Here is a 27,169-nt window from a genome sequence, read left to right as displayed (position 1 = left end):
TAAGTATCTTGCCCGAGTCCCTAGCTAGTAAGTTAGTGGAGATTTGTACTGAGATGACCCCAAAGCTGGTCTTGCCAGCTGTTGCAGACTGTTAAGTCCAATGCTGTGGCTGTGATTGTTCTGCCCGTGGAAGTGGGTAAGGGCAGAAATGAAACCCTTGTACCCACTCCTCTCCAGTTTCCAGGTAGGAACACATAGTCTACTACTCTATTGACCTGGGCCTTCTAAGCCCTATCCTTCCTCCATTCTGTACCAGCTGTCTGTGGGGTTAGAAAAGGGGTGGGATCGGGTAGCTTACAGGATAGGACAGAACCACATTACTTATGTTCTGTAGCCCTTCAGTTCTGTCATGGTTTCTTACCCTAGAAAACCACCATGGTCCTTCCTGTCAAGATCCCCATGCTGTTTGTTCCCTGCATTCCAGCCCATCATTGTAGAGGTCTCTCTTCTGTCCCTGTTCTTTTACCACTGCCCTTGCTGCCAACTGTGTTCTAAGCCACTCACTAGCTATTACTGTCCTATTCTTTTATTCCTTTATTGGATCACCTTAAAGTTGAGGGCGAACCACTAATCCTTTTGTCTTTCCATGTTCTCTGGATTCCAGGAGCCTCCACTCACTTTGAGAATTCTTTTGAGGGTTCATCATTTGCAATGGGGGACATTGCCCTGGCATTGTATTCGGCTCTGTTCTCCTACTCAGGCTGGGACACCCTCAACTATGTTACTGAAGAGATCAAGAATCCCGAGAGGTAGGTATCTCACCATCAATTTTCCACAGCAGTAAGGATATGCTATCATTTATTGAGTTGTGCCCGACAGCATACCACAACCACTGAGACTGATTTTATTGGTTCCACTTTAATAGATGGGAGGTCTAAAGCCCAAATACCTAGTCCATAACAGCAGGCCTTTTCACGTCTGCTCATTCATTCCTACATTAATTAAAGCAGGTTCTACTGTGTGTTCATCCATGCTTTCATATGGCTTTTCCTTGATACTCCTCCACCTTTATCCTCACAGAGATAACTTTAGGTCCCAAATGCCCCCAAACGGTCTTATTTCTTTTTTGATCCTTTGCTTTCTCAAATTTATACTGACATAGTGGTATCATGTCAGCATTGAATGCTATTGCTTCATCATTTTTATTCTAAAGTAGTAGTAGTCATGCAGTGACAAGCGCACTGGACAGGGAGTCAAAGAGCCTGGAGCCTGTCTTTCCACTGATTTGTTGATGTCCCTGAGGGAGTCCCCTGCCAACTCTGCCTGCTTCCTTATGTATAAATTGAGGGGGTTGAATTATATGATCTCCAGAGCCCTTCCTGGATCAAAAATTCAATTATTCTTGGAACTAAGAGTATGAGGGAATGGAGTTTCTGTAAATTTTTAAATCAAAATAATAAACTTTTCTTGGCACACATCCAGTGTTGCAATTCCGGGAGCAGATAACAGAAGCAGGACTGAGCCTGGGTGGTGCTTCCACCTACTGGACAGAAGCTGAATGACTTGAGAATATCCCCCCTCCCCCTCACTGTGAAGAATGCTTATAAAGGTCATTGCTTTATTGGTCCAGAGGACCTTGTTCTTGTGTCTTTCTCTTGGCCCCACTGGTTAGGATGGCACATAAGCTTCTCAAGTTGAGTAAGGGCATGGACATAGTTCCCAGCTTGCTTATGTAGATACATAGTGTTCTTCCCAACAAGAGTCTTATTCTCTGGAGATGTTAGATTTCACAATTTGCCTCCATAATTTCCTCTTAGATTTCTCCACTTTAATACAAATTTCCCAACGTTGACAATCTTGAGAGGGAATCCTGACGTCAAGAGGCTTTGGATGTGAAAACCAAAAAGCCCCTGTTTCCTGTGCTATTATTCTGTGACATAGTTCTGTTAATCCTTTTCTCTAAATGTGATATTCTTTTCCCTTGATGCCCTTTAAGCTCTGAACTCTGAAGAATGAAGTCACGATTGTAGGTAACTTCAAAGGCAAAAGCAGTGGGGCAATGCACAGGAGGCACCACCCCTGGATTGGTGTGGGAGTGTAAGGAATAAAGGAGATGGGGATGTGACCGTGGGACTAATGCATGCATTATTCTATTTGGTCATAGGAACCTACCTCTCTCCATTGGCATTTCCATGCCCATTGTCACCATCATCTACATCTTGACCAATGTGGCTTATTACACTGTGCTAGACATGAGGGACATCCTGGCCAGTGATGCTGTTGCTGTGGTAAAGGATTTTCACTAGCAGAAGGCTGAGGGTGTATTTGTGGGAAAGTGGGTGGTCCTTGAAAGGAATATGCTTAGGGGCGCCTGGCTCAGTTGACGGAGTGTGTGACTCATGATCTCAGGGTTATGGGTTATGAGCCCCATAGGAGGTATAGGGATTACTTAAAATTAAATCTTAATTTTTTTTTTTGTTTTTGAGATAGAGTACGAGTGGAGGAGGGCCAGAGAGAGGGAGACACAGAATCTGAAGCAGGCTCTAGGCTCCGAGCTGTCAGCAAAGAGCCCAATGCAGGGCTCAAACTCACAAACCGTGAGATCATGACATGTGCCGAAGTCGGATGTTTAACCGACTGAGCCACCCAGGCGCCCCTACCTACTTAAAATTAAATCTTTAAAAAAAAAAAAAAAGTATGCTTACCATACTGGGCTTACAAAGACCTGTCACCCTGGTTGTGAATGAAGAGTTAAACAACGTAGGGGCTATCTGGGGCACGCTTGTCCATGCCTTTCATCCTGTTTAGGTCCTGCTAATGACACTTTTCTGTTCCTTTCCCTTAGACTTTTGCAGACCAGATTTTTGGAATTTTCAATTGGACAATTCCATTGGCGGTTGCATTATCCTGCTTTGGTGGCCTCAATGCCTCCATTGTGGCTGCTTCTAGGTAAGAGTGGTGTCTTTTACAGGGTGTGTGTGTGGGGGGGGGGGTATCGTGAAGAGCTATGGCAGGGAAGAGTAGGACTTATAGGACCTGGAGTGTAGTCACTGCTCCCCAAGTGATAATGATATTAACCCCTTTGTTCTTGTTTCCATCAGCAGCCTCCAGTTCTCACTAATCTCTATAACTGAACTCCATTCCATATTATTCAAACTCTTGAAGGAGGGGATGGCAGAAGAAGGGCTATGTGGTATGCGAACCAGCCATACCCAGTGTCCCACAAGTTTCTCAGCCTCTTTCATCTTACCCCAAATAGGCTTTTCTTTGTGGGCTCAAGAGAAGGCCATCTCCCGGATGCCATCTGCATGATTCATGTTGAGCGGTTCACACCGGTACCTGCTCTGCTCTTCAATGTAAGTGACCTCAAATGGGGCTGAAAGCCAGACTATGGGGGAAATGGTAACAGTACACACAACGGTTCTGGCTTCCTCAAAGCTCTAGGGTCTAACAGAAAAACTGCCTTCCATAAAAAATGGTAACCTCCTCTGGTCTAGGATAAGGCATAAAGCATGCTGAATATATTGAGATGAAATGACTGCCAAGATTAGTAAGTGCTGTAGTGTTTAAAGGAAGAAATGATCTTCCATGGGGGCAGAAGGTGCATGAGGAAAGACTTCTTGGACAAAGTGCATCTGAAGTGGATTTTTATGTTAGGTAGCAAAAGGTGGAGATGGACTTTAGGTTAAGAGAAACTGTATAGGCGGGGGGGGGGGGGGGGGCGCATGTGGCTGGCACAGGTAGTGAAGCACGCAACTCTTGATCTCGGGGTTGTGAGTTCAAGTCCCACACTGGGTGTAGGGATTAAAAAAAAGGGCATTAAAAAAACCCCTTGAGTGACAAATGCTGTGAGGAGGAGCTGACTTCTGCTTGTGCCTGCAGGGTATCATGGCACTGATCTACTTGTGTGTGGAGGACATCTTTCAGCTCATTAACTACTACAGCTTCAGCTACTGGTTCTTCGTGGGGCTCTCTATTGTCGGTCAGCTTTATCTGCGCTGGAAGGAGCCTAATCGGCCTCGTCCCCTCAAGGTAATTCACCTCCATCTTACCTTTGCTCCAGGGGATTCTTTCAAGACAGAACCCTCTGCCTAGGATTTGGTGGTGGTAGTGGGTGGAGATGAAGGGGATGGAAGGGCTCAGTGCTGTAATCTACACAGGAGAAACTGCTACTGTAGCTGTCTGACGTCCATTGTTTTGTCTTGTGCCCTTCAGCTCAGTCTTTTCTTTCCCATTGTCTTCTGCCTCTGCACCATCTTCCTGGTGGCCGTACCGCTTTACAGTGATACCATCAACTCCCTCATCGGCATTGGCATTGCTCTCTCGGGCTTGCCCTTTTACTTCCTCATCATCAGAGTGCCAGAAAACAAGCGACCTCACTGCCTCCGAAGGATTGTGGGTAAGCCTTTGGGTCTTTTTTTAAAGTAGGCTCCACACCCAGTGTGGAGTCCAACGTGGGGGCTTGAACTCCCAACTCTGAAATCAAGACCGGAGCCTAAATCATGAAATTGGATGCTTAACCAACTGGGCCATCCAGCCACCCCTCCCCACCGCCCCAAGCCTCTGGATCTTCGAGTTGGCTTAGCTATTGTGTATGGCCTTTCCACAAGTCTCGTCCCCCTAAGTCACCTTTGCCGTTGGCTCTTGCTGTTAACACTAAGGCTTAAATGAATTGTCCTCCAGGCCAGCCCTGTTCAGTGCCACTTGAATTGAGCTCAGTTGACCTCTTCTCACTTTTGACTCGCACTTCTCTTTGCAGCATCCACTACATGGTACCTCCAGGTCCTATGTATGTCAGTTGCTGCAGAGATGGATTTGGAAGATGGAAGAGAGATACCCAAGCAACGAGATCCCAAGTCTAACTAAACACCATCTAGAATTCTAAGATGCGGAAAGCGGGGGCCTCTTGTCTCTTGCTGGCTGGAGCCAAGGAAGAGAAAAGGAAAGTACACTTCTTTGTTGAAGCTGCTCAGACCAAGCTTCTGGACAGGTGCCTCCAATTTTTGAACTTGCTTTTTGAGAGATGAAAAGTAATTTATTTGTTTTGCTACACACTGTTCCAGATTTTTTTTAAAAAAGAGACAATATAGCAGACTGTGGTGGGGAGCATGTCAGGTGTGGGCTTGGTTGTACTAGTAGCATATTCCGTGTGTCAAGATGTTCACTCACTTCTGGCTGTGCCTACCCACTCCTTTCCTTTAAAAGGGCCAATAATGCTCCAAACTTCCTGTCTCCTTTAGAGAGAGAGACATGAAACTGTCACAGGTGCTAGACAATAAACGTTATGTTCTAGACTTTGAGTGGCTTCATTTTAGATAGGTGTCTGCTTTTAGTGTTCCTCTTAGCCTAATGAAAACTGTCCCAGTCTTCTGCTTGTCTCTCAAGTCAGCTGTTGGAGGCTGATGAAACCAGTCTCTATGCGAGAGAGCACACCTAAGTTGCTCTAGCAAAATTTTAGGTTGTTAGATATCAACTCCTGTCCTTCGTACTGATCACTAAGAAATTGAGCACATCTACTTGAATATTTTATAGGATCCAAGATAAATAAATGGATGGAAAAATCCATGTATGAGGTAGGAGTTTAAGATCATAATGCCAGTTGACAACACTGAGGCACTTCCTAAGAGCATGGGCAGGAGCAATTACCAATCAATCTATCCTTCAGTTCATTTCCCTGTTTAATAAGTGTCAGAAAGCAGCATGGAGTACAGAGGTTTACTAATTCTGTGGATGGCAAGATCACTCGGCTCTTTTACACTTAGGGGTAAGAGTCTGTAGTGGAATCCACTTTTACAATGAAGATCTGTACAACACCTCAGAGTTTCTAAGGCCTGGGGCAATGACTCAGCGTCAAATCTTGTTCTGAGGCTGAGCCTTTGAAGAGAGAGTTCCTACCAGTGTGAGCAGAGATGGAATTCAGCTGAGTGTGTCACGCCAGGGCTGCTTTGACTTTGGGTTGGCACTGCTGCTACTCGGGGTGCTGGGAGGCTGATTCTTTCCAGGCTGTAGCAGAGGGTTGTGGGTGAAGGTCTGTCGTAAGGGACCTAGGGCAAAAGAAAACAAATCTCAATGAACAAAGGAAAGGAAGAAACAAATCACAGAATTTAGCCTGAAAGGGCTATTTACCCCTGGCTGCTAGCTCTAAGTGATTCTGCATGCGTCGTTCGCGCTCTTGTAGCTGATGAGCCAGTTCAGCGTTCTTCCACCCTGTGTAAAGAGGAAGGCAGTTGGGCCTCTACCCATTTTTTGACTACTTTCCCCCAATCCTGTTATGCTGAGGGCACACCCTTACCTTTTTTGAAGCTTTTTAAGAAGCCTTCCTGTGGAAGTAATTTGTCAGAGTCATGCACCACACGTTGGGGGATTTTAAGTATAGTCCGTACGGCTGGAATCCGGAGGCAAGACACCTGGCCCAGGGAAAACACATTGGAGGAGAGCCAATACATGAACACAGCCTGGATGAAAAGAGAGAGACAATACTCAGAAACTGTCATCTGTTACTAGCTCGATGGGAGATGGCAAGGCTAGGTGGAAGGGCTTGCAGCCAGTTCCTAAGCCATTACCTACCGTGGGGAAATGGATAGTTATGGGCAAGACTGCTAGGGGCATCACTCTGATTATATTTCTCATCCACTGAAGATCAGAACTTTGTACACCAGTCTCAGCGCCTAACTGCCAAAAAAATAAAAAAGGAGCAAATGCACATCAATTTTAAAGAATCTGGCACAGATTTCAACCCATCAATTCTACTTCTCCAAGGGGCAAAGAATGACCATTCTGCATAACTACTTTACCCCTACTCCCCACTTTGCATACCTGGCACTTGGCCAGCCTGGGCTTACCTCAAGGACACCCCACATTGTAGCAGTTACTACCAGTGGTAATATGTAGGTGGGGTCAGACAGTGTGAGATCCTGGAACCATAGGAGGCCACCTGTCTGCAGGCTGGGCACAGGAAGGTTGGCCATTTCTCTCAAGGCAATGAAGAAGGAGATGAAGATTGGGGCCTAGTACAAAGGATAAACAGTGTCAGGACCCTTTAGCAAAGGAGACATTCTATTACTCCATTACTGAAAACTGTATCACCACCACTGCTTTTTCGGGGTCTAAGGCATGGGAAACACAGAGGAGGCTATCTGACTGGTATGGGATAAAATCAGAAGGAAAATGTTTTTGCTTACCTGAGTCAGAGGTAGAATAAGAGGTCTAAAGAGTTTAATATCATGCTTTTTCTGGTAAAATGTCATTTCCGAGGAGGCCTTGTAAACTGTGAACAAGGGGAAATTAATGGTTGGGCTAACAGTTACATCAGTGGAGGTCACTATCCTTACTATGTGGCCCATGAAATTTCTACCTGACCCTTGCTAGTCACTGCAAACATTAGGCCCAAGGAGCAGGTACATCTTTACAACTTGCCCACCTCTAGTAACTCCCGATTTTGGTCATTCCCTTCCCTCAGCAGAATGTCAGCAAAGTGCAAATGTGGTCCGCTCCTACGTGCATTCTGCAGTTGACTCACACTCAGCATGGTCTCCTGCCAACTTGGCCTCTCTGATTCGAGTGGAAAACTTCTGGATCTCTGGCAAGTGGTTGTGGATCTTGGCTGCTTCTCGTTGGCCCTTCACGATGAGAGGAAACACCAGGCATCGGGCAAGGACTGTACCTGGAAAACATACACTAGGACTGAAGTGAAATTAAAGCAGTTCTGCAGCTAGAAGGCTGAAGGTCTTTAGGTCCTCACTGAAAGACTCTTTCTTATTCCAGTCTTTTCAACACTGCGACTCTTGCCGGAGGAGCCCAAAACAAAGGGCAGGGGTGACTTAGTTCCTTCAAGGCTTAGTCTTCTGCTTTGATATCACAATGTCTAGCATTAACTTCTGTAAGCAAATGGCCAGGAATACTGTTTATTTCCTTGAACAAAAGGAAGGTGACAGAAGATACTTCTCTAGATCAGTGGTTTCCAAACTCTTCTATTATCAATGGAACCCCCCACCCCCAACTCTTAGGTGTAGCCCCAATACACGTAACAGATAAAATTGAGCTGCTCTGGATGAGGGGGTAGTCTGGCTACAGAACTGTTCAAGCTCTGGCTTTTTCTTTCCTCAGAGGCACCATTATAGAACTCTGGGGCTCCCAGGAATAAAGTTTGAAAACCACTATCTTAGAAATCCCTAAGGTAGGAAGTAATTTGGTGGCCTACTGCTTTAGCTCCTATTTCTTTTCTTATATTTCCTATTTCTTGATAATTCCAACAAATACTTTATCTGTAGACAAGCAAGAGGGTCTGGGCTGAAAAAAGAGGGTGGTGGTAGTGGTAGTTGGGGGGGATATGGGCTTAGGCTTTATCAACATTATGATGGCTGATGTGGAGTGGAAAGAGAAGGGAAGCTAAGGATGAAACCGAGAATACTAGCCCTGAAGGAGGAGACTGAGAACTGGGCAAGGGCAATGGAAATGGAAAAATGTGGTCAGAAAGACTGGAAGAAAATCAGGAAAGATGATCACAAAAGCCATGGGATAGATTTCAAGGTCTAAAGTGTCTAATACAGGACCTTGGTCCCAAGAGGTCAAAATGGAGGAGGAGGAAAGATCGTGAGCTTACATTCTCTCAAGGATATACCAAAATCTGTAACTACATATATAACTGTCTCTGAGAAAGAACTTCAGAGAGCAGAACAGATCTTATACAACTAAGGATATAAAGAAAAAGCCATTCTGAGCTGGATAGGAGGCAGAGACATGGTCTAGTCCGGAACCACGAGTGGGAGGGACTTCATAACCATAAAGGCTCTCCCTGTGAAATGAGGGGTCCAAGCCCCATATTAGGTTCCCAGGACTGGGGGACCTGCACTGGGAAGACAAGCCCCGTACAACATCTGGTTTTGATAACCAGCAAGGCTTATGTCTGGGAGAGCTGGAGTGCAATAGGAAACAGACTCTGCTTTTATTTTTTATTTAACAAAAATTTTTTTCCTTAATGTTTATTTATTTTTGAGACAGAGACGAGCGTGAGCAGGGGAGGGGCAGAGAGAGAGGGAGACAGAGAATCCGAAGCAGGCTCCAGGCTCTGAGCTGTCAGCACAGAGCCTGATGCAGGGCTCGAACCCACGGACTGTGAGATCATGACCTGAGCTGAAGTCGGTCGCTTAACTGACTCAGCCACCCGGGCGCCCCCAGACTCTGCTTTTAAAGGGTACAGCACAATCTCACTTGCTGAAGGTTCAGTGCAGAGGCAGCAGTCAGAAAAATGGGCTACACATGGAAGAGATCCACAGACTAATTTTAGGGCATGTGCTGGCAGGGCAGGGATCTGTTGGAACATTCTCTGGGGATGGAAGAGCTGGTGGGCACCATTTCTGACATTCTCCATCTACTGTGCTAGCACCAGCTTGCTCAGCGCAACTCATGCACTGGCCAGGAGCCCCTCTTAAGTGGCTCCCTGCCCTCCCCCTCCCACCCAGCAGGTGGCCTCAGTCTGCACCAGAACCACCCCCACCAAGAGGTCCCTGCCCTGACTGCTAGAGCACCTGCAACAGCTGGGCTTGGTAACCAGCTATGCTGGGGCCAAACCCTCACATCAGCCCACCCAACAGTAGTAGTAGCTGGGCCTCTCAGACAGGATGGGGGGCAGCTCTACTTACCAGCACACCTGAAGAAGCTGTGGCTGAGCCTTGTAGACAGCTGTGTCAGGGGACAGCTCTGCAAACCATTGAGTCTGCACCAACAGAGACCCAGCCACAGGAGAAGGGTACACACCACTCACACAAGGAACCTCTAGGGCACCTGGCTCAGGTTACCGGGGAGTTTGCACTACTGGACCTCACAGGACACCTTCTGCAAAAACTCATTCCTTCACAACCAGGAGACAGAAGTGATCTAACTAATATAAACACAGAGAGTTTAGGCAAAACGAAGAGCCAGAAAAGTATGTTCTAAACAAAAGAACAAGACAAAACCTCAGAAAAAGAACTAAACAAAGAAGAGATAAGCAATCTACCAGATACAAGGGTCTAAGTCATAAACATACTCACTGAACTCCAAAGAAGAATGGATGAACAGAATTTCAACAGAAACTATAAAATAGGGGCCAATGAGAGCTGAATACAATAACTAAAATAAAAAGTACATTAGAGGGAATCAATAGCAGATTAGGTGATGCAGAAGAATGAATCGGATATCTAGAAGATAGTGGAAATCACCCAATGGGAACAGCAAAAAGAAAAAAGAAAAATACTGAGGATGATTTAAGGAACCTCAGGGATATCAACTGTACTAACAGTGGCATCATAGGGATCTCAGAAGAAAGAGAGAAAGGGACAGAAAACCTATTTGAAGAGATAATGGGTGAAAAATTCCCTAGCCTGTTAAAGGAAACAGACATCCAACTCCAGAAAGCAGAGACAATCCTAAAAAAAGATGAACCCAAAAAGATGCACACTAAGACTAATTAATAAAAATTCCAAAAGTTAAAGAATCTTAAAAGCAGCAAGAGGAAAACAACTACATACAAAAGAGCCCCCATAAGACTATTAGTTGATTTTTCAGCAAAAACTTTACAAGGCAGAAGGAGCACAATATATTCAAAGTGCCAAAAGGAAAAACTTACAACTGAGAATAGCCTACCCAGCAAAGTTATCATTCAGGTTGAGGGAGATAAGGAGTTTCCCAGAGAAGCAAAAGCTAAAGAATTCATCAACACCAACTAGCCTTATAAGAAATATTAAACAGAATTCTCAAAACAGAAAAGGCTATAATTAGAAATAAGAAAATTATGAAAAAAAATCTCACTGGCAAAGGTAAACATATAATGAAGGGAGCAGATAACTGACTACAGACTTTGTATGAAGGTTAAAAGACAAAAGTAATAAAATCACCCAGACCTACAATAATTAGTCAAGAGATACACAAAATATTAAATTCTAAGATATGTCAAAAACAATGTAGGAATTTTCAAGTCATTTTTTGTACCACCTACCCATTCAAAGTATCATATAATTATTTCATAGGCTTTCTGAATAAAAGCTTTTAAAGCTTCAAAACAAAACAAAACAAACATCAAAATAAACTCCAAAAAACCCAAACACAAAAACCAAAACCTACAAAATGTGAGAAGGGGGACTAAAAATGTAGTGCTTTTAGAATGCATTTGAACTTAAAGCAACCATCAACTTAAAATAGACTGTTATATACATACAATGTTACATAAGAACCTCATGGTAACCACACAGCAAATACCTATAATATACACACAAAAATAAAGAGAAAGGTATACAAACATGACACTAAGGAAAGTCACCAAATTACAAGGCAAGAGAAAGATAGGAACAGAGAAGAACTACAAAAACAAGCAGAAATCAAAAAAATGGTAAGAAGTAAGGGCACCTGGCAGGCTCAGTTGGTAGAGCACGTGACTCCTGATTTTTAGGGGGCTGTGAATTTGAGCCCCACATTGGGTGTAGAGATTACTTAAAAAAATGATAAAAAGTATATCTTTCAGTAATTACCTTGAGGGTAAATGAACTACATGTTCCAATCAAGACACAGGTGGCTGAATGGATTAAAAAAACAAGACTCGTCTATATGCTGCCTGTAAGAGACTCACGTGTGATTCCTAAGAAGACAGACTAAAGTGATGGAAAAAGATATTCCATGGAAATGAAAAGAAAATTGGGGTAGCAATACTTGTATCAGACAAAACCGAGTGACAAAAAAGGGCATTACATAATGATAAAAGGATCAATCCAAAGAGAATATAACACTTGGAAATATTTATGCACCCAACACAGGGGCAGCTAAATATGTAACGGAAATGTTAACAGACAAAAAGGAAGAAATTGACACTTATACAATAAAGGTAGGGGACTTTAACATCCCTTTTACATCAATGGATAGACTGTCCAGACAGAAAATCCATAAGGAAACAGTTGCTTTAAACAACACATAAGACCAGAGACTTAATAGATATATACAAAGCATTCCATTCCCAAACAGCAGAATACAGGGGTACCTGGCTGGCTCAATCAGAAAAGCATGTGACTCCTTGGGAATGCAAGCTGGTGCAGCCACTCTGGAAAACAGTATGGAGGTTCCACAAAAAATTAAAAATAGAACTACCCTACGACCCAGCAATTGCACTACTAGGTATTTATCCAAGGGATACAGGTGTGTTGTTTCGAAGGGGCACATGCATCCCAATGTTTATAGCAGCACTATCAACAATAGCCAACGTATGGAAAGGGCGCAAATGTCCATTGATGGAGGAATGGATAAAGAAGATGTGGTTGTGTGTGTGTGTGTGTGTGCGCATGCACACACACATATACACACACAATGGAGTATTACTTGGCAATCAAAAAGAATGAAATCTTGCCATTTGCAACTACGTGGATGGAACGAGAGGGTATTATGCTAAGCGAAATTAGAGAAAGACAAATATATGACTTCACTCATGAGGACTTTAAGATACAAAACAGATGAACATAAGGGAAAGGAAGCAAAAATAATATAAAAATGAGGGGGGGACAAAAACATGAGACTCTTAAACATGGAGAACAGACAGGGTTACTGGAGGGGTTATGGAAGGGTGGATGGGGTAAATGGGTAAGGGACATTATGGAATCTACTCCTGAAATCACTGTTGCACTATATGCTAACTAACTTGGGTGTAAATTAAAAAAATAAATAAAAATTAAGAAAAACAAAGAAAGAATGGCAAAAAAAAAAAAGAGCATTAACTCTTGATCTTGAGTTTGAACCTTATGTTGGGTGTAGAAATTACTAAAAATAAATAATAAACCTTAAAAAAATATTAAAACAACAACACAACAGTCCCCAGACAGCAGAACACACATTCTTTTCAACTGCACATGGGACATCCTCCAGGATATATGTTAAGCCACAAACCAAGTCTTAATGAACTGAAAACTAAAATCATATCAAGCATCTTTTCTAACAATTGTATGACACTAAAAATCAATTACAAGAGGAAAAATGGAAAAGCCAAACATGTGGAGGCTAAACTACATGCTACTAAACAACCAGTGGGTCAAGGAGGACCTTGAGATAAATGAAGATGGAAACACAATAGTCCAAAATCTATAAGATGCAGCAAAAGCAGTTGAAAAAGGGCAGCTTAGATAGTAAAGACTTACCTTAGGAAACAAGAAAAATCTAAAACAATCTAACCTTACAGCTAAATGAACTAGAAAAAGAACAAAGCCCATGGGCACCTGCATAGCTCAATTGGTTAAATGTCTGACTTCAGCTCAGGTCATGGTCTTGCGGTTTGTGAGTTCAAGCCCCGTGTTGGGCTCTGTGTTGACAGCTCAGAGCCTGGAGCCTGTTTTGGATTCTGTGTTTCCCATCTCTCTCTGTCCCTCTCCTGCTCATGCTCTGTGTCTTTATCTCTCAAAAATAAATAAACATTAAAAAAAAAAAAAAAAGAACAAAGCCCAGAATTAGTAGAGGGAAGGAAATAATAAACATTACAGCAGAAACAAATGAAATAGATTAAAAAAGCAATACAGAAGATCAACAAATCTAAGGGATGGTCTTTTTTTTTTTTAATATTTTATTTTTATTTTTGAGAGACAAAGCATGAGCGGGGGAGGGCAGAGAGAGAGGGGGACACAGGATCCAAAGCAGGCTCCAGGCTCTGAGCTGTTAGCACAGAGCCCGATGCAGGGCTAGAACTCACAAACCGCGCATCATGACCTGAGCTGACATCAGATGCTCAACCGATTGAGCCACCCAGGTGCCCCAAGAGGTGGTCTTTTAAAAAGAGAAACAAAATTGGGGCGCCTGGGTGGCTCAGTTGGTTAAACGCCCAACTTTGGCTCAGGTCATGATCTCGTGATTTGTGAGTTCGAGCCCCACTCCAGTCTCTGTGCTGACAGCTGAGCCTGGAGCCTGATTCAGATTCTGTGTCTCCCCCTCTGCCCCTCCCTCGCTTGCACTCACTCTCCCTCTCTCTTAAAAATAAATACACATTAAAAAAAGAAAAAAAAAAGATAAAACAAAATTGATAAACTTTAGCCAGACTCATCAAGGAAAAAAAAAGAGAGGGCCCAAATAAAATCAGAAATGAAACAGAACAAACCATACCACAGAAACACAAAGGATTATAAGACGCTATTATAAAAAATATATGCCAACAAATGGGACAACCCAGAAGAAACATACAATCTTCTGAGACTAAATCAAGAAGAAACAGAAACTCTGGACAGACTGATTACTAGTAATGAAATTGAATAGTGAATCAAATTACCAACAAACAAAAGTCCCCAGATCAGACAGCTTCACAGGTGAATTCTACCAAACATTAAAGAAGAGTTTATACCGATCTTTCTCAAACCATTCCAAAAAACTGAAGAGGAAGAAAAAACTTTCAAACTCATTCTATAAGGCCAGTATTACCCTGATACCAAAGACATCACACACAAAAAAAGAAAACTGCAGGTCAATATCCTCGATGAACATATATGTAAAAATCCTCAACAAAATATTAGCAAACCAAATGCAACAATACATTAAAAGGATCACACACTATGATCAAGTGAGATTTATTCCAGGAATGCAAGGATGGTTAAATATATGCAAACCCATCGATGTTGACACACATTAACAAAAAGAATAAAAATCATCTCAAAAGATACAGAATAGGCATTTGATGATAATTTCAAAATCCATTTATGATTAAAAACTCTTGGGGCACCTGGGTTGCTCAGTTGGTTAAGCATCCGACTTTGTTTGGCTGAGGTCATGATCTCATGGCTCATGAGTTTGAGCCTTATGTCAGGCTCTGTGCTAACAGCTCAGAGCCTGGAGCCTGCTTCAGATTCTGTCTCCCTCTCTCTCTCTCTACCCCTCTTTCACTCATGCTGTCTCAAAAACAAATAAACATTAAAAAAAAAATTTTTTTTAAATGTTTTAAAAAAGTCTCAAAAAAGTAGGTATAGAGGGAATATACCTCAACATGATAAAGGTCATCTATGACAAATCCTCAGCTAACATACTGAATAGTGAAAAGCTGAAAGCTTTTCCTCTAAGATCAGGAACAAGACAAGGATGCCCATTCTCATTGCTTTTAACAATATGAGGTGCACCTTGGAGATGTAGCAGTTTTGGTTCTAGACTACCAGTAAAGTGGTTAGTTATCACAATAAAGACAGTCAAATGCATTTACTCATTTCTCAGTGCATATAAAAGTTATGTTTATACTATGCTGTAGTTTATTAAGTGCAATAGTATTATGTCTAAAAAAATAATATACATACCTTAAAAGTACTTTATTGGGGCACCTGAGTGGCTTAGTTGGTTAAACATCCAACTTCAGTTCAGGTCATGAGCTCATGGTTTGTGAGTTTGAGCCCCATGTCGGGCTCACTGCTGTCAGTGCAGAGCCCACTTTGGATCCTCTTTCCCCCACTTCTCTCTGCCCCTCTCCCACTTGCACTCTCTTGCTCTTAAAAATACATAAACATTAAAAAAAAAAAAGGTACTTTATTGCTAAAAAATGCTATCATCTGAGCTTTCAGCAAGTTATCTTTTGGCTCCTGGAGGGTCTTGCCTTGATACTGATGGATGGCTGCTGACCAGGTGGTTGCTGAAAGCTGAAGGTGGCCGTGGCAATTTCTTAAAAAAGACGGCAGTGAGGTCTACTGCACCAATTGACTCTTCCTTTTATGAATTTCTCTGTAGAATGCAATGCTGTTTGATAGCATTTTATCCACATTAGAACTTTCAAAATTGGAGTCAATCCCTGCTACTGCTTTATCACCTAAGTCTTTTCCACCTAAGTCTATTCCAAATCCTTTATCATTTAACAGTCTTCATAGTATCTGCACCAGGAATAAATCCATCTCAAGAAACCACTTTCTTTGCTCTTCATAAGAAGCAACTCCTTATCTATTCAAGTTTTATCATGCGACTGCAGCAATTCAGTCACATCTTGAGGCTCCCTTTTAGTTTTCTTGCTATTTCTATCTTATCTGCAGTTACTTCCTCCATTGAAGTCTTGACCCCCTCAAAGTCATCCATGAGGACTGGAATTGGAACTTATATCATACTCTTATTAATGTTGGTATTTTGACCTTTTCTCATGAATCGTGAATGTTTTTTATGGCATCTAGGATGGTGAATCCTTTCCAAAAGGTTATCAATTTACTTTGCCCAGATCTATCAGAGGAACCACAATCTATGGAAGCTTTAGCTTTACAAAACGTATTTCTTAAAAATTATGACTTAAAATTACTCCTTAATCCATGGGCTGCAGAATGGACGTTGCATTAGCAGGCATGATAACATCAGTCTTGTATACCTCCATCAGAGCTCTTAGGTGACCAAGTCCATTGTCAATGAGCAATATTTTGAAACGAATCTTTTTTTCCTAAGGACTAGGTCTTAATGGTAGGCTTAAAATATTCAGTCCATGTTGTAAACTGATGTGCTGTCACCCAGGCTTTGTTGTTCTATTTATAGAGCACAGGCAGGGTAGATTTAGCATAATTCTTCAGGGCCTTGCAATTTTCAAAATGGGAAATGAGCACTGGCTTCAACTTAAAAGGATTAAAACAATTTTTTTAAATGTTTATTTTTGAAAAAGAGAGAGGGGCGCCTGGGTGGCTCAGTCGGTTTAGCAACCGACTTGGGCTCAGGTCATGATCTCATGGTCTGTGAGTTCCAGCCATGCGTCAGGCTCTGTGCCGACAGCTCAGAGCTTGGAGCCTGCTTCGGATTCTGTGTCTCTGTCTCTGCTCCTCCCCAGCTTGGACTCTCTCTCTCTCAAAAATAAATAAAAGATTTAAAAATATACATAATGAAAAAAAAAAAAGAGAAAAGAGTGTGAGTGGGGGAGGGGCAGAGAGAGAGGAAGGACACAGAATCTGAAGCAGGCTCCAGCCTCCAAGCTGTCAGCACAGAGCTGACGCAGGGCTCAAACCATGAGATCATCACCTGAGCCCAAGTCGGAAGCCTAACTGACTGAGCCACCCAGCCACCAAAGGGTGTCTTACCTCCCGGTTGGGAAATCGAACCAGGTCTCCTACATGACAGGTGGGGATACTCACCACTATACTAACAAGGACAGCTCAACTTAAAGCCATCAGTTGTATTAGTTCCTGACAAGAGTCTGCCTGTCCTTTGAAGATAGACATTGACTTCCCTCTAGCTGTGAAAGTCCTAGATGACATCTTCTTCCAATATAAGGCTTCTCATCCATGTTGAGAATCTGTTGGTTAGTGTGATGACTTTTGCCTTCCTCACTAAATTTAATCATTTCTAGCTTTTATGGTGAGACATGTGACTATTCCTTTCACTTGAACAATGAGAGGTCAACGGTAGGGTTATTAACCCTAATTTCAGGCCTAATTTCAATATTGTTGTGCCCTGGGAAGGCCTGAAGAAAGGGAGAGAGATGGGGGAATGGCTGGTTGGTAGAATAGTCAGAACACACACATTTATTGATTACATTCTCTGTCATATATGGGTACAGTCTGTGACACTCCAAAACAATTACAATGGTGGGGTGCCTGCGTGGCTCAGTCGGTTAAGCGTCCGACTTCAGCTCAGGTCACGATCTCGTGGTCCGTGAGTTTGAACCCTGCGTCGGGCTCTGGGCTGATGGCTCAGAGCCTGGAGCCTGCTTCCGATTCTGTGTCTCCCTCTCTCTCTGCCCCTCCCCCGTTCATGCTCTGTCTCTGTCTGTCTCAAAAATAAATAAACATTAAAAAAAAAAAAATTAAAAAAAAAAGAAACAATTACAATGGTAGCATCACAAAACACTGTAACAAATATAATAAAAAAGTTTTAAGTATTGTGAGAATTACCAAAATGTGACACAGAGACAGGAAATGAGCAAATGCTGTTGTAAAAATGGCACTGATAAGACTTGCAAGATGCAGGGTTGCCACAAACCTTCAATATGTAAAAAATGCATTATCCACAAAGTGCAATAAAGTAAGTTATACCTGTACTGGAAGTCCTACCACAGCAATAGATGAGAAAAAGAAATAAAAGCCATCCAAACTGGAAAAGAAGCAAAACCATTAGTATTTGCAGATGACACATTACTATATACAGAAAACCCTAAAGACTTTATCCAAAAATGATCGGAATAAATGAATTCAGTAAATCTGCAGGATACAAAATTAATACTGAGGAACAAATTTAACCAAGGAGGTGAAACACTTGTACTCTGAAAACTATAAGACACTGATTATAGAAACTGAAGGCAATACAAATAATGGAAAGATATACTGTGTTTATGGACTGAATTAATACTATTAAAATGTTCATACTACCGGGCTTCCTGTCTAAGGTGGCAATGTAGGAAGACACTGAACTCACCTCCTACATGGACACACCAAATCTACACCTATTTACAAAGCAATTCCTCCTGAAGAACTGAGGGCTGACTGAACAGCTTCTGCACAATGGAAGATAGATCACACAGAGAAAGGCAAGAGAGATGGACACACACTAATGAAGGGAACCTCCACGCCCCAGCACTGTGAACCGCAGCGGGGAGGGACTGCATTGAGGGATCACAAGCAGTTTCTTCTACCCTGGGCACACAAAAAAAAGCAGCAGTATGAAAGAGCAACTGGCTGGCTCAGTCAGTAGAGTATGAGACTCTTGATCTCAGGGTGGTGAGTTTGAGCCCTACACTGGGGGTAAATTACAATCGATTAATCAATCAGCAACTAAATTACAAAGCAACTGGTTTTAGAACCCTGCCAAACAGTGGAGAGCTGCTGGAACTCTCTCTAGCACTGAGGGGCTGGAGAATGTCAGAGTTTACATTGTCCTTCCACCTTGATAGCACTGATGGGAGGCAGGGTCTAGGTGCCATAGCTGGCCTGCTGCCACACGAGCCCCAGGACACTAACCCATACCAACCCTGGATAAACTAGGTTACAGAAAAAATACAAGCTGTGGTTTAAAAAGGTTCCAGTTGTAGAACTCTGCCAAATGACAGGGCAGCTGCTGGAACTCTCTTCAGGTCAGTGGGGCTTGCGAGTGCCACAATTTATGTTCCCCTTCCACCTTGATCGCAGGGACAGGAGCCAGGTCTGAGTACCCTAGCCAGCCTACCTCTTCAGTGAGCCCCAGGATCTTAGCCCATAACAGTCCAAGCCATCCCACCAAAGCAGCCCTTGTGTGGCACATGCTAGTTAGTGCTTACTATACTTCCAGTTGTCTGGCCAAGGTGCCATAGGCACAAAGTAGCCTGAAACATCCCAGACCTGCAACACTTTAGCTTCAGAGGACTTCCTAGGGCATCCCTGGTGCAGAGTGCTCTGGGACCTCCCAGCACATGCTTGCTTTGCCTCCACCCATCCTGCCAGGGTGCTCCCTGTGTGGAACTCCCCAAGACACCTTCCCTCCCCCAGCCTAAATCCACTTTAGCTTCAGCTGTCCTGCTGGGACACCCTCTGTGTGAAGAACTTTAAGAAGATTCAGATCATCTTTTCTGACCACAAGAGTATGAAACTAAACCCCAAAACCCCCACAAACATGTGGGGGCTAAAACATGCTACTGAACAACCAATGAAATCAAAGAGGATATGAAAAATACCTTGAGATTAGTGAAAATGAAAACATAATGGTTCAAAATCTTTGGAACAAATATCTTTAGAAGCAAAAGTAGTTCTAAGAGGGAAACTTGCAGCGATACAAGAAAAAAGAAAAATTTCATATGATCTAACCTTACACCTAAGTGAACCAGAAAAAAAGAGACCAAAATTAGTAGAAGGAAGGAAATAATAAAGATCAGAGCAGAAATAAATGAAATGGAGACTGAATAAAAATGACAGAAAATATCAGTGAGGGGCGCCTGGGTGGCTCAGTCGGTTAAGCGTCTGACTTCGGCTCAGGTCATGATCTCGTGGTTCATGAGTTCAAGCCCCACACTGGGCTCTGTGCTGACAGCTCAGAGCCTGAAGCCTGCTTCAGATTCTGTCTCCGTCTCTCTCTGCCCCTTCCCCACTCATACTCTGTTTCTTTCTCAAATATAAATAAAACATTAAAAAAAAAAATTAAAAAAAAAAAAAAGATCAGTGAAATCAAGAATTGGTTCCTTGAAAAGATAAACCAAATTAATAAACCTTTAGCCGGACTCATCACAAAAAGGATCTAAATAAATAAAATCAGAAATGAAAGAGAATAATACTACACACACACACACACACACACACACACACACACACACACACACACACTGGAGTATTACTTGACAATGAAAAAGAATGAAATCTTGCCATTTGCAACTACATGGATGGAACTAGAGGGCATCATGCTGAGTGAAATTAGAGAAAGACAAATATATGACTCCATTCATATGAGGACTTTAAGAGACAAAACAGATGAACATAAGGGAAGGGAAGCAAAAATAATATATACAAATAGGGAGGGGGACAAAACATAAGAGACTCTTTAATATGAAGAACAAACAGGGGGCTACTGAAGGGGTTGAGGGAGGGGAATGGGCTAAATGGGTAAGGGGCATTAAGGAATCTACTCCTGAAATCATTGTTGCACTGTATACTAATTTGGATGTAAATTTAAACAATTAAAAAAAAAAAAAGAAAGAGAATAATACCACAGAAACACAAAGGATTGTAAGACATTACTATAAATAATTACATGCCAACATTATATGGGACAACCTGGAAGAAATAAATTCCTCGAAACATACAATCTTCCAATACTGAATCAGGAAGAAATAGAACATCTGAACAGACTGATTACTAGTAATGAAATTGGCAATCAAGCTCCCAAAAAACAAAAGTCCAAGACCAGAGAACTTCATAGGTGAATTTTACCAAACATTTAAAGAAGAGCTAATCTTATCCTTCTTAACCTATCCTTCTTAAACTATTCAAAAAACTGAAGACGAAGGGAAGCGTTCCAAACTCATTCTATAAGGCCAGTATTACCCTGATACCAAAACCAAAGACACTACAAAAAAAAAAACTACCTGGCCGATATCTGTGATGAACACAGATGCAAAAAAACCTCAACAAAATATTACCGAATCGCATTCAAGAATACATTAAAAAAAAAAGTTTATTTATTCATTACTCATTATGAAAGACAGCCAGTGAGTAGGGGAGGGGCAGGAGAGGGAGACAGAGCATCCCAAGCAGGCTCTGTGCTGTCAACGCAGGGCTCAAACTCACAAAATGTGAGATTATGACCTGAGCCAAAATCAAGAGTCAGATATTTCCCCAACCGAGCCACCCAGGCACCCCAAGAACTTTTGCTTTAAGATCAGGAACATGCCAAGTATGTCCCCTCTTGCCACTTGTATTCAACACTGCACTGGACATTCTAGCCACAGCAATCAGATAAAAAAAAGAAAAGGCATCTAAATCAGTAAGGAAGAAGTAAAACTGTCACTATTTTCAAATGACATACATAGAAAAACCTTAGAACTCCACTAAAAAAAATGATTACAAGTGATATATGAGAATTAATAAGTGAAAATAAAGCTGCAAGATACAAAATTAACATACAAAAATGTCTTGCATTTCTACAGACTAATTATGAAGTAGCAGAAAGAGAAATTAAGAAACAACTCCATTTACAACTGCACCAAAAAGAATAAAATATCTAGGGATAAATTTAACTAAGCAAGTGAAAGACCTGTCTGAAAACTGTAGAAGACTGATGAAAGAAACTGAAGACAACACAAATACCTGAAAAGATACACCACGCTCATGGATTGGAAGAAAACTGCTAACATGTCCATACACCCAAAGCAATATACAGATCCAATGCAATCCCTATCAAATAAAATACCAATTACATTTTTCACACAACTAGAAGAATTCTAAAATTTGTATGGAACCACATAAGACCTTAAATAGCCAAAACAATCATAAGAACAAAAATGAAAGTATCACAATCCCAGATTTCAAGATCTATTACAAAGTTATAAAACAGTAGGTACTGGCACAAAAACAGACACATAAACTAATGTGAACACAATAGAATCCAGAAATAAACCTACATTTACATGGTCAATTAATCTTTGACAAAGGTGGCAAAAATATACAATGGAGAAGAGACAGCCTCTTTAATAAACGGTGTTGTTAAAATTGGACAGCCACATGCAAAACAATGAAACAGGAATCACTTTCTGACACCATATACAAAAATAAACGAAACTAGATTAAAGACTTCAATGTGAGACCAGAAGCCATAAAATTCCTAGAAGAAAACATAGGCAGTAAATTTTTGGACATCAGCTTTAGCAATATTTTTCTGGGTATGTCTTCCCAGGCAAGAGAAATAAAAGCAAAATAAACTATTTAAACTACACCAAAACAAAAAGTTTTTACACAGTGAATGAAACCATCAACAAACCAAAAAGGTAAACTACTGAATGGGAGAAGATATTCGCAAATGATATAATCAATAAGGGGTTAATATCCAAAATAAAGAACTTCTACAACTCAATATCCAAAAAACAGTACAATTAAAAAATGGGTAGAGGCCCTGAATAGGCACTTCTACAAACACATGCAGATGGCCAACAGACAAATGAAAACATGCTAGGGGTGTCTGAGTGGCTCAGTGGGTTAGGCATCTGACTCTTGATTTCGGCTCAGGTCATGAAATCAAGATTCGTGAGTTTGAGCCCCTTGTCGGGCTCTACCCTGACAGCGCAGAGCCCGCTTGGGATTCTGTCTCCCTCTCTCTCTCTCTCTCTCTCTCTGCCCTTCCCCTGCTTGCTCTTTTTCTCTCTCCCTCTCAAAAATAAATATTAAAAAAACAACAACAAAAAAGAGACAGAGGGGTGCCTAGGTGGCTCAGTTGATTAAGTGGCTGACTTGGTTTCAGCTCAGGTCATGATCTCATGGGTCTATAAGTTTGAGCCCTGTATTGGGCTCTATGCTGAGAGTGCAGAGCCTGCTTGGGAGTCTCTCTCTGCCCCTCCCCCCTCTCAAAAATAAAATATACAAACATAAATAAAAAAAGAAAACATGCTAAACATCACTAATCATCAGGGAAATGCAAATCAAAGCCAAAATGAGTTATCACCTCAACATCTGTCAGAATGGCTAGAATAAAAAAGAAGTAAGTGTTGATAAGGATGTGGAGAAAAGAAACTCATCGTGCACTGCTGGTGAGAATGTAAAATAGTACAGCCACTGTGGAAAACAGCATGGCAGTTCCTTAAAAAACTAATAATAGAAATACCATATGATCTAATCATCCCACTGCTGAGGATTTACCCAAAGAAAATGAAAACAGTACTTCAAAAATATATATACACCCCTAAGTTCATTGCAGCATTATTTACAACAGCTAAGATATGGAAGCAACTGTCCATTCATAGGTGAATGGCTAAAAAAGGTGTAGTGTATACACACACAGCAGAATATTATGCAGCCATAAAAAAGAATGAGATCTTGCCATTTGTGACATGGATGGACCTACAGGGTATTATGCTATGTATAGGCAGAAGGAGAAAGACAAATACAGTATAATTTCACTTATATGTGGAATCTAGAAAACCAAACAGACCCGTAGATATAGAGAACAATCTGGATGTCAAAAGGGAGGGGGTTGGCAGAGATGGGTAGAATAGGAGATGAAAAGGCACAAACTTGGGGCACCTGGGTGGCTCAGTCGATTAAGTGTCCAACTCTTTTTTTTTTTTTTTTAAAGTTTATTTTGAGAGAGACAGAGCACAAGTTGGGGACAAGCAAAAGAGAGGGGGACAGAGGATCCAAAGCGGGCTCCTCACTGATAGCAGAAAGCCTGATGCAGGGTTCAAACCCATGAACCAGCAGATCATGACCTGAACCGAAGTCAGATACTTAACAGACTAAGACACCCAGGTGCCGCTAAGCATCTTGCGTTTGCCTCAGGTCATGATCTCATGGCTTCTGAGTTTGAGCCCCACAATAGGCTCTGTGCTGACAGCGAGGAGCTTGCTTGTGTTCCCCCCCTCCCGCCCCCCACTTGCTCTCAAAATAAGTAAATTAATTAATTAAATGGTACAAACTTCCAGGGGTGCTAGGTTGGCTCAGCTGGTAGAGCATGCGACTCTTGATCTCGGGGTTGTTGAGTTTAAGCCCTGAGATCAAGAGCTGCATACTATACCGACTGAGCCGGGTATTGCTTAAATAAATAAAAAACAAAGGTACAAACTTCCAGTTATAAATAAAGAAGACATAGGTATGCAATGTACAGCACAGGGAATATAGTTAATAACACTGTTAACAACTTTATATGGTGACATCGTGGTCACTTCATAAGGTATAAATGTTGAATCACTATGTTGTACACCTGAAACTAACATAATATTGTGTACCAACTACACTCCAATAGAATAAACAGGGGGAGAAAGTCTAACACAGAAAGGCTGAATATGAAAAGAAATATGTGCTTAGCTGATGTCACAGACAGTTAAAATGAGGTGTTATTAATAAGTCAGATTGTTGAGTGTCAAAGAGTGGAAAGAAGTCCACTGCATGCAGGATAGTCTTTTAAAATGACAGCTGTGAAAGGAGAAAGAACAAAGGATGAAGGGACTTTTTCCTCAAGAAATACATGGTATGTTTGAACATGTTTATATTTTCAGAATAGGGCAGTAAAAAGACACAAGAGACAGGATGATCTCTGGCGCACGGTGTAGGAAGAAACAGAATTTATAGTCTTCGCCTACAGGAGGAACAATGTGGGCATCTTCCACTTTGGGGGGTTTTAAGTGCCTGGCCTGACCTTCTATTCACCTAAACCAGGGCAGCTTCATAACTGTTAACAAGGTCTCCTTAATCTAACCCCATGCTCACATTCAAATATCTACATTTCTTGAATCTCAGATGATCTAGTGATTTGATAATACCTGTTAGGGAAAGATAAGTAGAGTGTATCTAAGTATCAAGAATCTCTCTCACCTGAGTCATCTCCTTTTCTGACCCCTAAACTTCTGCAACTACAGTTGACCTTTGAACAACAGGGGTTTGAACCGCATGGGCCCCCTCATACAGGGATTTTTTTTTTTTTAATAGCACTGTAAATGTATTTTCTCTACCTTACTTTATTGTAAGAATATAATATAGAATACATATAACACACAAAATATGTATTAGTTGTTTATCAGTAAGGCTTCTAACAGTTGGCTTTTAGCAGTTAAGTTTTGAAAGCGAAAAGTTATACATGGATTTTCAACTGTTGAGTGGGGCTGGCACCCCTAACCCCCAGGTTATTCAAGGGTCAGCTGTAATCCCTCCCATCCACGTATAGAACTGCTATCTTTAAAGTTCTACTTCTAAGTTCCCATCTCCTCTACCCTTGACCAGGATGTATTCCCCTTACATGCAGCAATGGCCCCCCACCAAGGTAGGCCCAGGTTAACATGCATAAATTCCAGTAAGTTCTGAATTAGTCCCACTGGGGTGTATGACCCCAGCCCCAGTTCAGCGAAGCTCTGTTCTGCAGCAGTTTGGATTACATCTGCAGTCTCTCCAGAAGCCACCTCCGTTATGGCTGTGGGTGGGGGAGTTGCAGGAATGACAGGAGGGGCCTGAACCTGTGCAAAAGGAAGCCATGTGTAATACTCAGTAGGGGGGACATAAGAAATCACAGGTCCCCTAAAATAATAACTAATATCAAATCAGGTTGTTCTATTGAGTTTCTATTTCTCATTCTCCCAGGTTAGTGTACATGGAATTCAAAGCTTAAAAAGGACATTTTACTTTCTCCTCTAGGCAGGAAGATAAGTTACTTAGAGTAAGATTTCATGACTTCTCTTCCTATTAGGAAGTTATTTCTTCTATCAGTGTTTTCCAAACTTCAGTCATTTGAGCATCACTGGCATGATTTTGCAGATACTGAAACTATCAAAATTTTTACTTAAAACAATTTAGTTTTTAAGACCAAAATATTTACTTGGTCTCACCATCAGAAATATTAATAGCCATGAAGTCCTTGATTTGCAAGTTATAACTTTTCTAATACACACGCATACCTGGAATCACATCTAAACCATCAGTGGCTTGCCACCATTATGGCAAACAATGCCTTGTATAGCACTTAAATCTCTCCTGCTGTACTGTCAGTCATTTCCCCACTGACTTGAAAATCTATCCCAGGCAGAGATACTACCATTTTGGGGAGCTGTGTGGAGTGTGGCCAAGAACTCTTTGCCACATTCCCTCTCCATGTAGTTAAAACAAAATAGAAACAAATCAACCAACAAACCCCACTCCTAACGTCGCAGGGACTAATCGCCTCTTACCTGGGCTTCTGAGAACAAGATCACAGAGGTACTGAGGCCCCGTGGGCCAGGGGCCGCGAGGAGGACATAGTGCGGGCGCTCGCAGCACCGGCCGGCTGGGAAGAGGTGCCCCGCGGTCAGCGGTTTTCGGGGCCAATGTGAGGGCCCTGCGACGCTGTGGAACTGAGAGGGTAAAAGGAGGATGGGGCCCTCTTATCGGAGCAGATGTCGTTCATCATGCTCATTTGCCACGAAGCAGGCAGCCCGCCACCACAGGTGAGGCCACTGCTACTCTCCGCGCGCAGATGGCTGGCCCGAAGGCATGCAACTTGTTGAGTCCTGGTTCTCAATTACCACAGACCCACCCGGGAGCACAGAGGTCGAGGCTAAGGTTTCCGTGGCAGGGGTGACAACGGGACCCGTGAATAGTTAACTATACGCGGCCGCTGAGGCCGCACGGCCGGGGCCGTAACCCTCCCGCGTCCTCAGGCGAGCCGAGGTCAAGAGAGACAGGTCCTGGTGGGCAGGTCATGCTGTCCCTGGCACAAGCTGTCTCGGGCTCGGGCCACAGGGACAGGGTAGCATTCGGGCGCTCAGACCTGGGGCATCCTTACCTGACGCTGTGGCCGTAACAGGCGAAGAAGCTCCCGGCGTCCGCACATCAACCCCATCGCCATTTTGCCGGGAAGAAGCCGTGCGCTCGCGCCTGCGCACTCAGAACTTTAGCCTCGCGGGAAGAGGCCCTTTTGGAAATGGGCTTGAAGCCAGAGCTATTGCCACGATCAGGTGGTAAACGGGACTGAAACCTGGCGGCCATATTTGAAGTGGGTACGAAGACGCTAAGCGTCCTTTTAACAAGATCGTGCAGTGTTTTCAGGACTTTGAAAGATTTAAATTAAGAGCCCCAGGAGAGGCGGTCTGGTAGTGACTGCAAACCTTGGGGCTTGGGCTCTTTTCCTACGTCTCGTAAATCCGCGATTCACCTCTGATTTGTAG

General features: G+C 42.4%; 2 protein-coding genes across 7 annotated transcripts in view; one reads left to right on the top strand and one right to left on the bottom strand.

Annotated features, from left to right (window-relative positions):
* The window catches only part of SLC7A7 (solute carrier family 7 member 7), a 38,564-nt gene extending 28,514 nt beyond the window's left edge, over positions 1-10,050 (top strand). For 4 of the 6 annotated variants that reach the window (XM_027065386.2, XM_027065390.2, XM_027065388.2 and 1 more), the window contains exons 4-10: positions 605-749; positions 2,105-2,228; positions 2,786-2,889; positions 3,200-3,296; positions 3,823-3,972; positions 4,156-4,339; positions 4,700-5,232. In XM_027065386.2, coding sequence (XP_026921187.2) covers positions 605-749; positions 2,105-2,228; positions 2,786-2,889; positions 3,200-3,296; positions 3,823-3,972; positions 4,156-4,339; positions 4,700-4,806 — 911 coding nt within the window. In that variant the 3' untranslated portion in view covers positions 4,807-5,232. Of the gene's footprint in view, positions 1-604; positions 750-2,104; positions 2,229-2,785; positions 2,890-3,199; positions 3,297-3,822; positions 3,973-4,155; positions 4,340-4,699; positions 5,233-7,399 lie in introns of those variants that run through there. The other 2 variants (XR_008299281.1, XR_008299280.1) reach the window with 2 other exon arrangements.
* On the bottom strand, positions 1,882-26,939 carry OXA1L (OXA1L mitochondrial inner membrane protein). Its single transcript, XM_027065391.2, has 10 exons — positions 26,788-26,939; positions 26,195-26,356; positions 25,273-25,486; positions 7,460-7,603; positions 7,122-7,207; positions 6,783-6,947; positions 6,508-6,612; positions 6,233-6,395; positions 6,067-6,147; positions 1,882-5,984 (listed from the first exon to the last, which is right to left on the bottom strand). Exons 1-10 carry the CDS (start codon positions 26,848-26,850, stop codon positions 5,857-5,859), a joined length of 1,311 nt encoding a protein of 436 aa, XP_026921192.1. The 5' UTR covers positions 26,851-26,939; the 3' UTR covers positions 1,882-5,856.
* Positions 26,940-27,169: the final 230 nt, after the last annotated feature.

The sequence above is a fragment of the Acinonyx jubatus genome, chromosome B3 (assembly GCF_027475565.1).
Source record: "Acinonyx jubatus isolate Ajub_Pintada_27869175 chromosome B3, VMU_Ajub_asm_v1.0, whole genome shotgun sequence".
Lineage (NCBI taxonomy): Eukaryota > Metazoa > Chordata > Mammalia > Carnivora > Felidae > Acinonyx > Acinonyx jubatus.
The sequence above is the reverse complement of the archived record's forward strand: the minus strand, read 5'-3'. Positions and strand labels throughout refer to the sequence as shown.

Bases quoted from the DNA above. Each gene is read 5' to 3' on its own strand.
- OXA1L (XM_027065391.2), bottom strand. From the start codon at position 26,850: ATGGCGATGGGGTTGATGTGCGGACGCCGGGAGCTTCTTCGCCTGTTA. The intron at 25,487-26,194 runs GTAAGAGGCGAT...CCTTTTGCACAG, and splicing joins TCTTGTTCTCAGAAGCCCAG to GTTCAGGCCCCTCCTGTCAT. The intron at 6,396-6,507 runs GTAGGTAATGGC...CTTTTCATCCAG, and splicing joins TAACTATCCATTTCCCCACG to GCTGTGTTCATGTATTGGCT.